General features: G+C 40.5%; 2 protein-coding genes across 2 annotated transcripts; one reads left to right on the top strand and one right to left on the bottom strand.

The window, feature by feature from the left end:
* The first annotated feature begins 3,313 nt into the window (after positions 1–3,313).
* On the top strand, positions 3,314–7,361 carry pnrc2 (proline-rich nuclear receptor coactivator 2). The gene is made up of 3 exons (XM_037073355.1): positions 3,314–3,526; positions 4,060–4,273; positions 4,507–7,361. The coding sequence occupies exon 3, from the start codon at positions 4,530–4,532 to the stop codon at positions 4,998–5,000; it is 471 nt and encodes a 156-aa protein (XP_036929250.1). The 5' UTR covers positions 3,314–3,526; positions 4,060–4,273; positions 4,507–4,529; the 3' UTR covers positions 5,001–7,361.
* A 154-nt stretch (positions 7,362–7,515) lies between these two features.
* On the bottom strand, positions 7,516–13,381 carry srsf10a (serine and arginine rich splicing factor 10a). Its single transcript, XM_037073354.1, has 6 exons — positions 13,185–13,381; positions 11,444–11,548; positions 10,460–10,563; positions 10,198–10,366; positions 8,559–8,609; positions 7,516–8,469 (listed from the first exon to the last, which is right to left on the bottom strand). The coding sequence occupies exons 1-6, from the start codon at positions 13,247–13,249 to the stop codon at positions 8,202–8,204; spliced, it is 762 nt and encodes a 253-aa protein (XP_036929249.1). The 5' UTR covers positions 13,250–13,381; the 3' UTR covers positions 7,516–8,201.
* Between the last annotated feature and the right edge of the window lie 333 nt (positions 13,382–13,714).

Genomic DNA, 13,714 nt, shown 5'->3' on the forward strand with positions numbered 1-13,714 from the left:
GCAGCTGGTGAAGACACCTGCAGGCGACACATCTCAGCACCTGAAAACTGAAATGCGTAGTGAATGTTCCCACAACTCTGTCAGTGTGCTGTGGGCCTGTAAAGACTTGTTTCTTAATTGCTCGATGGCCTATTTGTAGGAGATATGTTATGAAATATTGTGTTAAATTATACGTCCTTTCATGTTTAACACAAAACATAATAATTTGCACCATGTTTATCTCTTTATTTATTCTTTCTTAACAGCAGCCTCAGTGTTTGGGGGAATAAGTGGTAGGCTGGACAGGCACTGGGTCTATATTTGACTTTTGATTCTGCCACAATTTAAGGTTTCCCTTTGACCTTTACATTGTAAAGACAGAGACGTGGATTACGTGCGTGTCTTTGGCGAGATTGTAAACAGAACCCTGATTGTGGGGTGAAGTGCATTCAGGGTTCCTTGGTGTTATGTCACTGTGCTTCCACCGAAAATACACATGAAAAGAAAAAAAAGACTTGGCAACTACAAGAGGACATTTCTCCTTTGAATTTCATTTGAATGTGTTAAATGGTGTAATAAAAGCTCTTGCATATGGGCTCAACTAATTGCTGACTGGTGTGAAACTGTCTGCGCTTCTGTACTTTCCCACTTCACTTTGTGTGGGCGGCGTTTCACAACACATTTCATGCCTTTCACATTCATGTAAAACTCTGTTGATCGCTTACTTTCCACTGTTCATACCCAATAACTACTTTAAATTGCCTGTGAGACAGAGAGAGTATCAGTCTGTCTTGCTGATAAAACAAAGAGTCTTGGCAGCCTTCATGCACAGCTGTTGTTTTTAAAATATTTTCCACTCCACGTTCCAGGATGGTCTGTACTTTTACTATCTCTGTGACAGATTTTTTTGTCTGCAAGCCTCTGCGACCAGTCAGATGTGAGTATTTGTCCACCTCCTATGTCCTGCACGACCAACAGAAGTCTCTGGTGACCTACTTTCCTTACATAGCTGACTCTTGATCGGCACGGCCCCCTTCCAAAGGTTGCTTTGCTTTGGGGAGTGTCCTTCCATGGCCTTCAGCTGTGAGCGCTGGCTGACGCACACCGCCGTTGCGTAACTCCTTTAAAATCCAGACACTTTTAGCAATGTAGGACAGAAAGTAACGTTGACCGTGGACTTAGACATCAGTTAATCTATCTACTAGAGTTGTTTTGTATTCTTTAGACTTGGACCTGCAGACTGCCATAAAGCCAACTGAAGGTGCCGATCATCATCCATGACCTTATAAAGACAAGTAGCCTACGTGGGAACAGCGTTAATGGCAGATGTGGCAATGTCCCAATCACACATAGAAATGTATTCCAATAAAGTGACGGCAGAGGAAAAAAAAAAAACTCATGTAAGCGCTCAGTTATAAGCTTTAAAGAACTATTTTTACAACCCAGGAGATCATTGACAGTGTCAGAAAATGCTTAACATGGTCTTCCTTTTTAAATGTAGTAGGGTGAACAGTCCATATCCTGCATGCCCTGTTATCCTCTTTCTTGCTGAATTACCTGCTATAAATTATACTGATCTTTTATTGTAACCCCCACACACATCTTCTCTCCGTGACACCCATTGCAAACCATTTGGCTCCCGGTTAAATCAACAAAACAGACAGGGAAGGATGTCTCACACTTAGATACCCCCAAATGACTTGTTCACATGTTACTTCAGATTTATGACCGCATTTATGAGGCTTCTTTGAATAGTTGTATGTTAAAGGGGCACTGTGTAGTTTCGGGTAATGAATTTGAATCATAAAAGAATAAACTGAATGAGCAAACTGACCTTAAAGGCCAAAACAATTTCATACTGTTTACTTTGTTTATACCTGGCGGACCCTGCCAAATTTCTCACTTCAAACAGTGCTGTCCTCTGAGAACAGCTTGCTTATTCAGTTATGGAGACATTAAATAAATCTGAGTTTGGATTGTCACCTCATTAATACTGTAAATCTTAAATTCGGAGTTACAATTTCTTCCCCAAAACTACACAGTGCCTCTTTAAAAGGGTAATAACATTAACTGAGAGCAAAAAATAAGGTTACTGAACACAGTTTGAAGCTAGAAACATGGCAGGGATACTCTTTACCTCTACCGTCACTTTATATTTTTAATATCACTTTATATTCTTATACAGTTGTTCAAAACATTTTTTTAACATTTCTTATTCCATATTTTTATTTCTACTGTTTTTTTGATATTGCATGTATGTTCAATGTATGTTCAATGTTTGTTATTGCTACTGGATGCTTGAATTTCCTCCGGGATCAATAAAGTATCTATCTATCTATCTATCTATCTATCTATCTATCTATCTATCTATCTATCTATCTATTGTGTTGTCCTTTAAGGTCAGTTTGTTTAGTTTTTAAGACATGAAAGAGAAGAGAGTTTGTTTATTTAGTCATAAAAAAGCATCTTTTTCTTCCATTAAAAAAATTCCTTCCCAAATACTTCATAATGGACCTTTAACTCTGATATAGCCTGTTGTATTAACTGTAACCTTTGTATTAAAGCTCACTGGATTATAGCACCATGGGTACTAACTTCACACTGTGCCCTGTTTTTTCATCAAATATCAATCGAAAGATGGCAAAAGTATAAATTTCTCTTCCCTGTTTTGATTTCACCACTCTTTAACCAGTTGGAAAATTCTATTAGGGTTGAAAAAAAAAACTTGTTTTAATGAAAGAAACGGTTAATGTTTTGTTTGAGCAAAAGGGCAGATAAGACTTGGGGGGGATGGGCGGCTCGCAGACCAGCCGTTGTGTTATCTTTACAGCCTGTTGCAGCTGTTTCACACAGCACAACAGGTTTAACCTACAGAAACAGGAACTGTGTAACCACAAACCGCTTCCTATGAGAAAAAAAAACAACAAAAACCCAGTATGTTTGATGAGTGCAAACTTGGTGCTTGTTTACCTGATTTCTTCGAAGGGAAGTGACATTACATAACACAAAAATAAACATCAACGTCATCCCAAACCGTCACATGAAGTTGCACATAACCGTGTAGTTATCTCGATTGTGATTTAGCTTTCAAAACAGGGAGTTTTTAGTGTTGGAAAGTGGTCGCTTTCTGTTGTTTTTCTCTCTTCGCTCAGGAAATACCCCGAGCTCCAACAAAGGGAAGGAGAGGAGGAGGGTCGGTGATTGACGTCACCAGTCTGGCAACAGCCGTGACTGCGTCGGGCTGCCTCGTCGGTGATTGGTCGTTCGCTACGTCCTCGGCCCATGATTGGTCAGATCGCGGTAAGCTCGAGCTACATATCTCTGCTGTGGATTCCATTTTGTTGCAATTCAGACGGAGTCGGGAGAGAGTAGTGGCGTCCTCACGGCCACTTTTAACACCACGTAAGCTTCGAGAGGAGACGGATTTGTGGGGAAATATAGCTCGCTGTGCTTCCTACGCAGTCCGCCGACGGATTCCAAAGGCTATTCTCACGCTGTATTTTTTTTCTCTGACGAAGGGCTTCATCTACCAAGCCCGAGGAAGTCGGTAAGAGAAGCTGTTTCTGTGTCTCGTCGCCATATTGAGCTCACTGTTTCTTTGTTTTGGTTCGGTGCCAAGGAAGTGTGACCCCCAAACTGTTAACGCATAATTTACCTAATTCATATTACACGTATGTGTAATTGGAATATACCGGGGTCGAGAATATACATCTTATCTGTATTTTTTGGCACCGAAAACCGAATACACAAAGCCTCTCGGCAGGACAAAGCCACTGCACCGAAGCCAGTCTCACAAACAAAGTGGGGATAACATGTCGCAGTTTTCTTATGTAACGTATTGTTGTTGTGATCGACAGCAGTTGCATATTTTTACATAACTACACTTTTATCAAGAAGGGATGTGTAGTTGCTGTTCAGACTTTTTAAATCGATTATTTTTTTTTTGCAATGACGCAATTTGATATCCACACATCCGCCCTGGAAGAAAACAAGCTTTGTTTACTAAACGATTTTGTTGTTGTTTATGCGTGAATCATGGCTAGCACGAGCATTTTTAACTCCGATCATTTCGCCCTAAAGGTCTTCGACGACTTCTTGGAGCATCGTGTGTCGGGGGTGAGTTGATGTTCAGCTCGGCTCCACGGCAAAACAACGCTCATTGGCACATGAAAACCTTAGATCTTGCTGGACATAGACGTGCAGTGAGAAGTAGACTAAGAACTACTTCGAGGACCTGGGGCCCGATTGGAGGCGAAAGATTGAAGAGAGATCTCTGCTTTCTGACAACAAAGAGGTGAGCCGGAGCTGTTTTGCTCCTCGGATTTGTGTACGTGTGGGGGAGGGGCGGCGGCCTGGCTGTCTGGTGTTTCTGCACGTAACCCTCGGTGCTTGTTTTCAGAGGGGGGCGGTGCGAGAGTCTGTGTTTGTCTGCACCGGATTGGCTTTCCTCCGCTGATCAGTAGAAAATAAAAACAAACGCAGATCGCACGGATTTCTGTGATATTTATTTTTTATTTCTTCATGTAGGTGACACGCATTGCAGCAGCATAATGGGAGGTGGAGAGAGGTACAACATTCCAGTTTCCCACCCTGAGCGCCCTCTGACCAAGAAGAACCACCAACTTGGTCGGGCAAAGCAGAGAAGCCGTGACCAGAACGGAGCAGCAATCTCAGCAGGAGGGGTAGGGGGCCTTCACCACCATGGCCACCGCCGGAGCGACAAAGGCGCTGCCTACCACAGGTCTCCAGAGGCGCGGCAGGCCGTGTCTGCAGAGAAGAGTGCTTCTGTCCGTTTTGCCACCAACTATGATCAGAACTGGGAGGGTGCGGTGTCTCACCTTAACACGCTCCTGGCCACCCAGGGGAGTCCGAGCTATGCAGGGCCTAAATTCAGCGAGCCACCCTCACCTAGCGTGTTGCCTAAACCCCCCAGTCACTGGGTGTCCTTCCCAATGGGCTCCTGTGACAACCGGGAGATGATGGCCTTCCAGCTCAAGAGTCTCCTCAAGGTGCAGGCCTGAGAGTGGTACCCTCACATGATCGTTTAAAAAAAGCCAATGAACTGGGACTCTTAAAGGGCACGCACCCACCAGGAACACCTCAGTGCTGTAACGCTTTTAGCTGTTTTTAGATTGACATTCTTAAGTGTTTGGAAGCATTTGCAGCAATCTTTGCTGTGAATGTTTGGTCAACACATTTTTTTAAAAAATCACTATTTGAAGATATTACAGCATCAGGGCCTTGCTGGTAGGTGATGCTTTTATCAGAGTCAGTTTCTGTGACTAATGACAAACTGGATTATCCTTTTGTACCTCTATTTTGTTTTGTTCTTTTTAATGTTGGCTATCACAGCAGATGAGTGCTTTTTTTGTTCTCAAATAAGGGATATAGTATAGGTCAGGTAAATTCCCAACACTTTTACAGTCCATTTCTGTGGACAGACATGCGTTTTCATTTACAACGTTTTATGATTCTTTAGAGATGCCTCTAAAGCTTCCGGTGCTAAAGCAAACTCACATTTTGTAGCATATTTTTTGACTAGGGCCCACTTTCTTTTCTTATGTAATGTCTTCCTTGTTTGCGACGTAAAATGCACTCAACTGCAGTTTTGCAGGGAAAAAGCCTATCTTACTGGAGGTAATAAGCTGTTGTGAGTAAGTACAGGTCAATAGTATAACCTCAGACTGAAGGGTAATGAGAGACCATGGCACACAGGCCTTGGACTGTCAACTCCTGTACCTTTTTTATTGCGCTGTGCGCAGATGCACTATAGGAGCTGTACGTGTCCGAGGCCCACAACACTCTATCATAGCATTATTTTGTACAAGTCCTTTTATGTTGTGATTGAAAGATGTATGAAGTGCTGTATGTAACCAAAGCAATGTTTTCGCTGTATTTCCTTTAAAATTTTTTGGGACATCCTCTGTGTGGTCGGCATTGTTGCCACTGCCCCTTTAACCTTGCCAGCCCGAGTGGTGAATGGGTTAGAGTCCTTTAGGTCACTTCAAGCTGTTCATCTGTTCAATCAGTACTGTTATTGCTCCTCTGTCTCGGCCTATTCAGGACAGTGCAGCAGCTCCAACATGCGGAAGAGGGCCAGGCTTATGTGGGACTGTTGAGTTTCACTTTCTAAGCCACATGACATGGTCCTGTTGGCTGCATGCATTGTAAGCAAGGTAAGGCCGAGCTGAGGAAGGTTTCTGAAGTGAAGTGGCCCGAGGGACTCAAGATGAGGCATGAGGCTGGTGTTTATGTTTACAAAATAGGTCTTTGTGGTTGACCATCACATAATCAACAGACACCATCTGCCTCTTGCCTCTGCTCCTTGTTGACCCTCTTGCACTGCAATCAGACAAATTTTTGTTTTTTTTCTACTAAGTTACAGACCAGGATGCTATTGAGATGATGGAGGCGTTATCGACTATCCCTATGGATTCTCTATTTTTGTGATTCAATCCTCTATTGAGGCTGTCTTTGCTTTACCCTTGCAGAATTGGAGCTGTTTATGGCCAGCCTAAAGATGACAAAACAAAGTATGTGAGCTTGTTAGTGTGTTCAAGAGCCATGTAAATAATGAAATGTATAAAGTACTTGTAGCATATGTACATTCGCAGGCCAAGTTTGGGGCCTGTCTGACAAAAGTATTTTTAGTAATAACACTGAATGTATAAGACATGCTAAGGACGTGTCTTGACTTCAATACTGAAGAATATTTTTGTTAAAAAAATCTGCCTATAGCATTTGTCAGTACCCCTGCACTGTTATCTTTACAGAGATCTTGCACATGTTTTTTATTGTTTTGTATTATGCAGTGTAGGGTGAAAGATGCTAAATGCAAATAAGTAAAACTAAAACAAAATATCAATTGGATTCTTGAGGAGACTTGCTTATGTATGGATTTGAGTTCTGAATGTGCTTACAGTTTGTAAGCGTGATGCTTTTAATCTTGAGTTGACCTTTTTGTGCCTAAGTTTAAATTCATGCTGAAACTGACTAGTTTCATTAGGTGGCAATGCCACACTGACCAAATGTTTACATCAGAACCATCTTCCTTTGTCAGCTGTTCTTCCGCCAGCTGACAACTGAACATGACCCCATGCTGTTTGAGTACTACCTTTTATATTGGTTGTTCATGTTAACATTTTATTTTCTTGCCCGGATTAAGTCATGCATGGCAGTCTCCTTATTCTAAAATGTGTAGCTTGTAAGAATTGGCTGTTAATTTGTCCCACTGAAATGTCACTGATTATGAAAATGCCCTGTTTTTTGTTTTTACAATTGGTTTAAATTGGTATTTCTAAAAGAGAAAAGAAAATGCACTCTGAATTGATGACAAAATTTTACAACAAAAAGAAAAAATAAATCCCTTTCCCTCCCCCCTATTTTTGTCTCTGCTTGAATGTCTGTCTGGTTCTACAGTTTACAGTATATTCAGTGTATTTCAAGATCTGTATGTAGACTTTTTGTCTTCAGCGTTATCATAGTGAAGTAAGGTTTAATTATGCCATACGATACAAGTCACTGTAGTCTTTAGAGAATAGTACAGATTCTATTTCTTTATTGATAAAGCACATACTAAGTAACACCATTAAAACAAGGGTAACAGTATTAAGGAACACAATATTTAACTGACTTTCACTCACTGAACAAAATGAATGCAGCTAATTTTGAACATACTGTCACATAAAATACTGGACATGGTATTAGGTAGCAAACATCTGCTTTCCATATACATTGCCACAGTAATTACAGCTACAAAGAATACAGTTTGCTTGCTTTATAATAAGAAATGCCACTGAACAAGGCATTAGAGGCCAGCTTGGTAATTATCGGTAAGTCAGGGCCTGTAGTTCAATTTTTATTTAGGTTTATAGAATACACAAACCGAGACAGGCATGTTAACCGTAGTAAATATTGCCAACTCAATAATACAAAAATAGTATCCAAACCGAAGCATTTTCTCTCCAACTTTCAATTACCCTCATCACACAAGTCAAAAAAAAAACCGACAAGCATGACCTGGCCAAGACTTCCAGGGATCAACTGTGCTTTTCATCAATCGCTTAGGAAAAAACATTTTGATAACGCTAAAAAATGTTTAATTTGCTGCCCTCTTCCCTTTGGCAAGTAATTGAATTAAAAACAAATTCAAACAGCGCAACACTTAAGTTATCATAGTCAAAAGCAACAGAAACATCCTCAGATTAACAGGAATAAGACAGTCAGTGGCCCCCAGACTTGCGTCCAGCCCAGGATCTGGAACGGGAGCGCGATCGGGATCTAGAGTAGGATCGTGATGGAGAGCGTCCCACAGATGGTTTCTGGGAGCTGGAGGTTGGCTGGAAGTCTTCAGCTGGGCTGTGGGATCTGGACTGGCTCTTTTTACCTTTGGACTTGGATCTGGGGGGTGAAGGGGAGCGGGAAGCGGAGCGGTTACGTGAGCCTGGTTCACGGTGAGTCCTCTGGTGGTCACGGGGAGGACCTCTATACCTGGAGGGATGGTCATTAATGATTAATAATAAAATATGTGCATTACATCCTTGCATATTTTAAGTACTGGAACATGACAATTCACCCACTTGTCATTTTCATTGCTTCTGCTCCGTCTACGTCGACTGTAGGACCGAGATCTGTGGAGAGAACAAAAACAGAAACATGTCAGGACTAGGTGCATCACCTCATATCCAGGACCAGAGAACAATGCGGTCTTCAAGCAGTTTGTTGCTTCCTGCTTTTTATAGACTTGACTTGTTTGAACCAGTTTCAGAGAGGCTCCCTTTAGGTGTCAGTCTTCTTTCATGTCTATCTGGATTTTCTCTTTTTAACAGGGTAATAAAGACAATGATCACTCCTGAACTAAAATATGAAAATTTACCAGACATGACACAATACAGGATATAATCCCTGTAAACAGGCTTCATCTAGTAATTGGTGAACCTGTGTCATTTCCCTCTCATGATTAGGGGTGGGAACCTCTTGGCACCTCGCGATTAGATTCAATTCCAAGGTCAATGATTAGATTCTAAACCGATTATCGATGCATCTTGATGTTACCATTTTTATGTGTACATTTCCATGCATGATTTAAAATAAATAAATAAATAAATCTGAGTTTGCTACTTAGAGTTTGCTAATCACTTCCTACTTTTGTGATGATTACAAAGAAAATCAAGAGATTAATTACCTTCTCTAATATAAATTTAAATAAAAGGCTTTTCTTTGTCACAAACAGATTTGACTTTATGTAAACACAGAATCCTCCTGTTATAGGCAATAAGAATATCCCTGACAGAAAAACAGTATACTGCAGCCTATGAAAAAATGAAAAAAGCTCACTTAAACTGTGTGGGTCTTGTCAATTCTCCCCTCGACTTCATGGAACTCAAAAAGCTGCCATACAGTAGCTTTCAAAGAAGTCGGTGCTAGTCTTATAGGCTTGGTGCTAGCCATAGAAGCCATTTTGTCGCCACTCAAACAAACAACTCGCACATGTGTGTTCGGTGCACATGCGTAGAGAATCAACAGGCACTTTCTGTAGTGCTCTGCTGCAGGCGAACTGAATGTTGCAGCGGGCGAACTGATTTCAGTTTTCAAATTCAGATTATTAACTTATCTGCATCGAGACATAATCATTCTAGAGACAATCGCAATGCATCGAAGAACTGAACATTTTTCCTCACCCGTACTGATGATGCTTGTTTTAATGTGCAAATCATTTTCAGCAAGTTGACAATGCTTCGCAGTTTCATCATAAAAATGTAACAAGTGTTGTTTGTTACAAAACTAACAACACTTGTGAGGATAGAAGCATTTCCTGATTTAGATCTGATTTCTATAATCAGATATTTTCTAAATCTGACCGAGCCCATGCTACCAACATTGCTTGCTGTTATTTGGAAAGTATTTAGGTTTGATACCCAGCCCTCCATTTCAAATCTGTGACCAATTTCATTAACTTAATAAACTAAGTACTTTTATGCAGGAAGATGTCTTAAAACAACTACATATTTATTATATTCTCAGAAATGTTTCTGACAATGTTCAAAACTAGAGAAATCCTAAACTTTATCCAAGTTCATGGCGTCTTTCATTTAGTCGCGTGTCTCCTGAACGTCTGGGAGAGAGTCAGAGATTGACAAAGAAGGTCTGCAAACATGACTAAAAGATGCACATTCAAGTTACTGTAGGTGGAATAAAACAAAGGCGACATCAACTTACTCTCTGGGGCTCTCAGACCTCCGAGGACGGCGCTCATAGGATGGGCTTCGGGACCTCTGTCGATCATAGCTGCGGCTTCGGGACCGTCTTCGGCGGCTATCCCGATCATCGTCATAGCGAGAGAAACTGCGTGGAGAGTGGCGCTCCTTGGTCTTCATCTGGTTCGGGGCTTAAATAGACAAATTATATCAGGACATTAGCCATTTACAAACTCAATACTTGCAAACAACACTGAATGAGACTTGGCACAAGTTGTTCTTACTCTTCCTGTCTCCCTGGGCGAACTGGATCTCGATCTGACGCCCACAAACCCATTTACGGTCCAGGTTGTGAAGAGCGTCCTCTGCGTCACGCACATCTTCAAACGTGCTGAGTTGTTAAGGGCTTTTATTTTGAAATTTGAAATGGTAGGACAAATAATGCTGCACATATTCACAACAACAATCACAAAAAAAAGGCTGCAACACAGATTAACCGCACAAGCCAATGGTACACAGCTACTGGACTTGAATCAGTGCAGTGAAAAAGCAGTTAATTTGAGATAATGATTTCAGTGAAAATCAATGAAATTGGTTTGATTTCAGTCTGTAATTGAACAACATAATACTGAACCAAAAGATCCATTTATGATTTCAAATTGTGAGGACAAAACAAATACTGATGGTGATCAGATTTGGTAGGATACAAAATGTTTGGCTTGTTACCTTTAACATGCTTGACCTTTGACCTTCAGCTTGATCTTTTGTCTTGGCAGAAGAACTTGAGGTTTCCTGCTTGTCTTTGCCCAATAAACACTTTGCTTTTCCTCCCTTTTGGTAGACAAACGGAAGCCTTGGCACTCTCTTTTCTCCTCTTTGTATCTTCATGCTTTTGCTCTCTCTTTATTTTCCCAATTCCACTACTGCTTGTTGCCTGGGTGTCTTTGGCTTGAATCTATTCTACAACCGCCTCTCAACTTTCTTTGGTGTGGAGTCTCCAGAACTGTATCTTTACAATTCTAAGGCAACAACAGAAGAAATATTGGTTAGGAATATGTTCAAATCTATGTACAATGTACTAGATGACAAATAGATTTTAGAAAGTAATATTTCAATTACAAAAAACATTCAATTGTGTGACATAAAAAAACAAAAATATCCGGTTAGGTGTCGTTGAGCCCACTGCAACTAAAAAGTCAGATTAAGTACTTCAAAAACAATCTGTGAAAACACAATTTCCAAGTCAAAACTTAAAGAATAAAGGATATTGAATGTAAGCAAATCCTCTTGTCCGTCGTGTATAGAAGTCAAGTGGAATGTAGACATCTACAATAGGTCCATAACGACCAAACTCACGTCGTAAATCCTCTGGCCTAAAGTGTCATGAAATAAGCACATTTATTCTGCTGGCTGCCATGTGAATGTAGCTGGAGCTCGGTGTGCAATGTAAGACACAAGAGCTGGCGCCAACACAGTATATGACAATAGTTGTGCTATCCCACTCCAGAAGCAAGTATGCTCACCTAAAAGGTGGCAATGTATAAACACAAACCCAGCCAGTCAACTTCACACATCCACAGCAGCCATAAAAGGCATGCATTTATTAACAAAGGTGCCAAAGACACGGGGTTAGTTACCTGAAAACCACCACTTGGCTAATTTTATTAGAGCAACATTTCAAAATGTCTTGGAAATGCACCACTGATTATAAAAAAAAAGTATATACATGTAATAGAACAGTGTTTTGTCCACCATCTGTATACACTATGATGACTTCAGGTTCAGTCCCAAATAACAGCAGGACATTGGTGAGAGCTTCAAAAGCATCACAAGTTAGACAAAGCATTATGCTCTCTATATGTTACATTTCCAATATCTAAATGGACAGTAACTGTAGCTTGAGAATAATGTACTACTTTACTAAACTGCCTGGTATGGAAGCCCATCTCTGCCAGCTAAAGAATGAAAAATAGGATGAAAACATAATATTCCCATGGTATATTGTAATCATGAGATAAAAAGTATTCATTCTGAGATTTATATACAAAAGTCATAACTGTGGGACAGAAATTCTAGAAGCCATAACCCTTTATCCACATTTAATCTCCTTAAAAGCTAAGTTTTCAGCATTATTTTTGTCTTTTAAAAAGTGCACTATGTAGTTTTGGTTGAAGATTTTTATGCCAGAACAAACTCTTTATTTCTAAGACTGAATAATCACACTAACCACAGTTGCGACTTTTATAACCCACAGGTTCGACATTTTATCTCACGATTTTGGCTATTTATCATAAAATTTTGACTTTTTATCTCATAATTTAACCCACTTAAAGCTACGTTTTCAGCATTAGTCTCGTCTTTGAATGCTGTACTCTGTAGTTTTGAGGAAGGTTTTTGGCTCAACAAACTGTCGTTGTTTTCATGAATGAATAAATAAAGTGACCTTAAAGCACAACATAATTCCACATCGTTTACTTTTGCTTATGTGTGTCGGACCCTGCCACCTTTGTAGCTTCAAACAGGGTTCCGCTGAGAACAGCTTGTTTCTACAGTTTTGGACAGAATACGTTTTACCGTATTCATATTATTGCCTTTTTATTATTGTAAATAAAAGAATACGTAAATCAGTTTGAATCTCTTCTCCACAACTACAGAGTGCCGCTTTAACTGGCGGACGTGGGCTTCCACCGCCATTTATGTCGATAGTCTCGAAAGGAGCTTATTTATGAGACAACTAACGTCAATGTAACGACAGCTTCTTGCAAGGTTTTTAACCACCTTTCACCAGACAATGTATCATCTGGGGCAAACTGCGGTTAAATCGTAACTACCGCACATTTTCTGCCTCTTTGACTGTGGTAACTCGCACCGTTGACGTCAGTTGTACATTCTGATGTAGCCTAGCTAACGTTATGCTAGTGAGTTAGCAAACATGTCCGTCTGTTTGCTAACCAACTAGCATTACGTTAGCTACCTTAACACGCGAGCAGGGTTGAAACGACAACGTACCTGGACTCGTCGGCGATGTTTCTGACGAAGAGCGATGAATTAGGAGGCCTCAGGTATCTTGCCATTTTTAACGATCCGCGGCTCAAATTTAAAGGGCCGTGAATTTGTTTTACAGCTATTTTCTTTAAAACCCCCGAGGCTTCCAACTGTGGCTAACACGAGCTACGTGGTCACTGCTCAAATCGCACTGCGCATGCTCACTGACGTAGCTACACAGGCGCGCGCACCCCACCCCCAACATCACTGTGTATTTGATTACTTACAATTCTCCTCCATTACTTACATTTTTCTTCATTTTCATGCATAAAACCTGATCACTGCTTGTCTGTTGCACTTCATACGGATGTTGGGAGTGGGCAGTGATGTAAAAAGTACACTAAAGTTATACTTAATCCTATAAAACCTATACTTTAAGACATATATAAGAATTAAGACATCTGCATTTATGTTTATATACAAGATATATATACAATTTACTTTTACTTTACTTATAAGACTATATCTATCTATATCCCTAACTAACGTGAGTT

Source organism: Acanthopagrus latus, chromosome 17, assembly GCF_904848185.1.
Source record: "Acanthopagrus latus isolate v.2019 chromosome 17, fAcaLat1.1, whole genome shotgun sequence".
Lineage (NCBI taxonomy): Eukaryota > Metazoa > Chordata > Actinopteri > Spariformes > Sparidae > Acanthopagrus > Acanthopagrus latus.

What these genes read in the sequence shown, in the direction of transcription:
- srsf10a (XM_037073354.1), bottom strand. Translation starts at nt 13,249, where the DNA reads ATGGCAAGATACCTGAGGCCTCCTAATTCATCGCTCTTCGTCAGAAAC. An exon ending in AGAGGATTTGCTTACATTCA is followed by an intron (nt 10,564 to 11,443) that starts ATATCCTTTATT and finishes ACAACTCAGCAC; the next exon opens with GTTTGAAGATGTGCGTGACG. An exon ending in CGCCCAGGGAGACAGGAAGA is followed by an intron (nt 10,367 to 10,459) that starts GTAAGAACAACT and finishes TGTCTATTTAAG; the next exon opens with CCCCGAACCAGATGAAGACC.
- pnrc2 (XM_037073355.1), top strand. Translation starts at nt 4,530, where the DNA reads ATGGGAGGTGGAGAGAGGTACAACATTCCAGTTTCCCACCCTGAGCGC.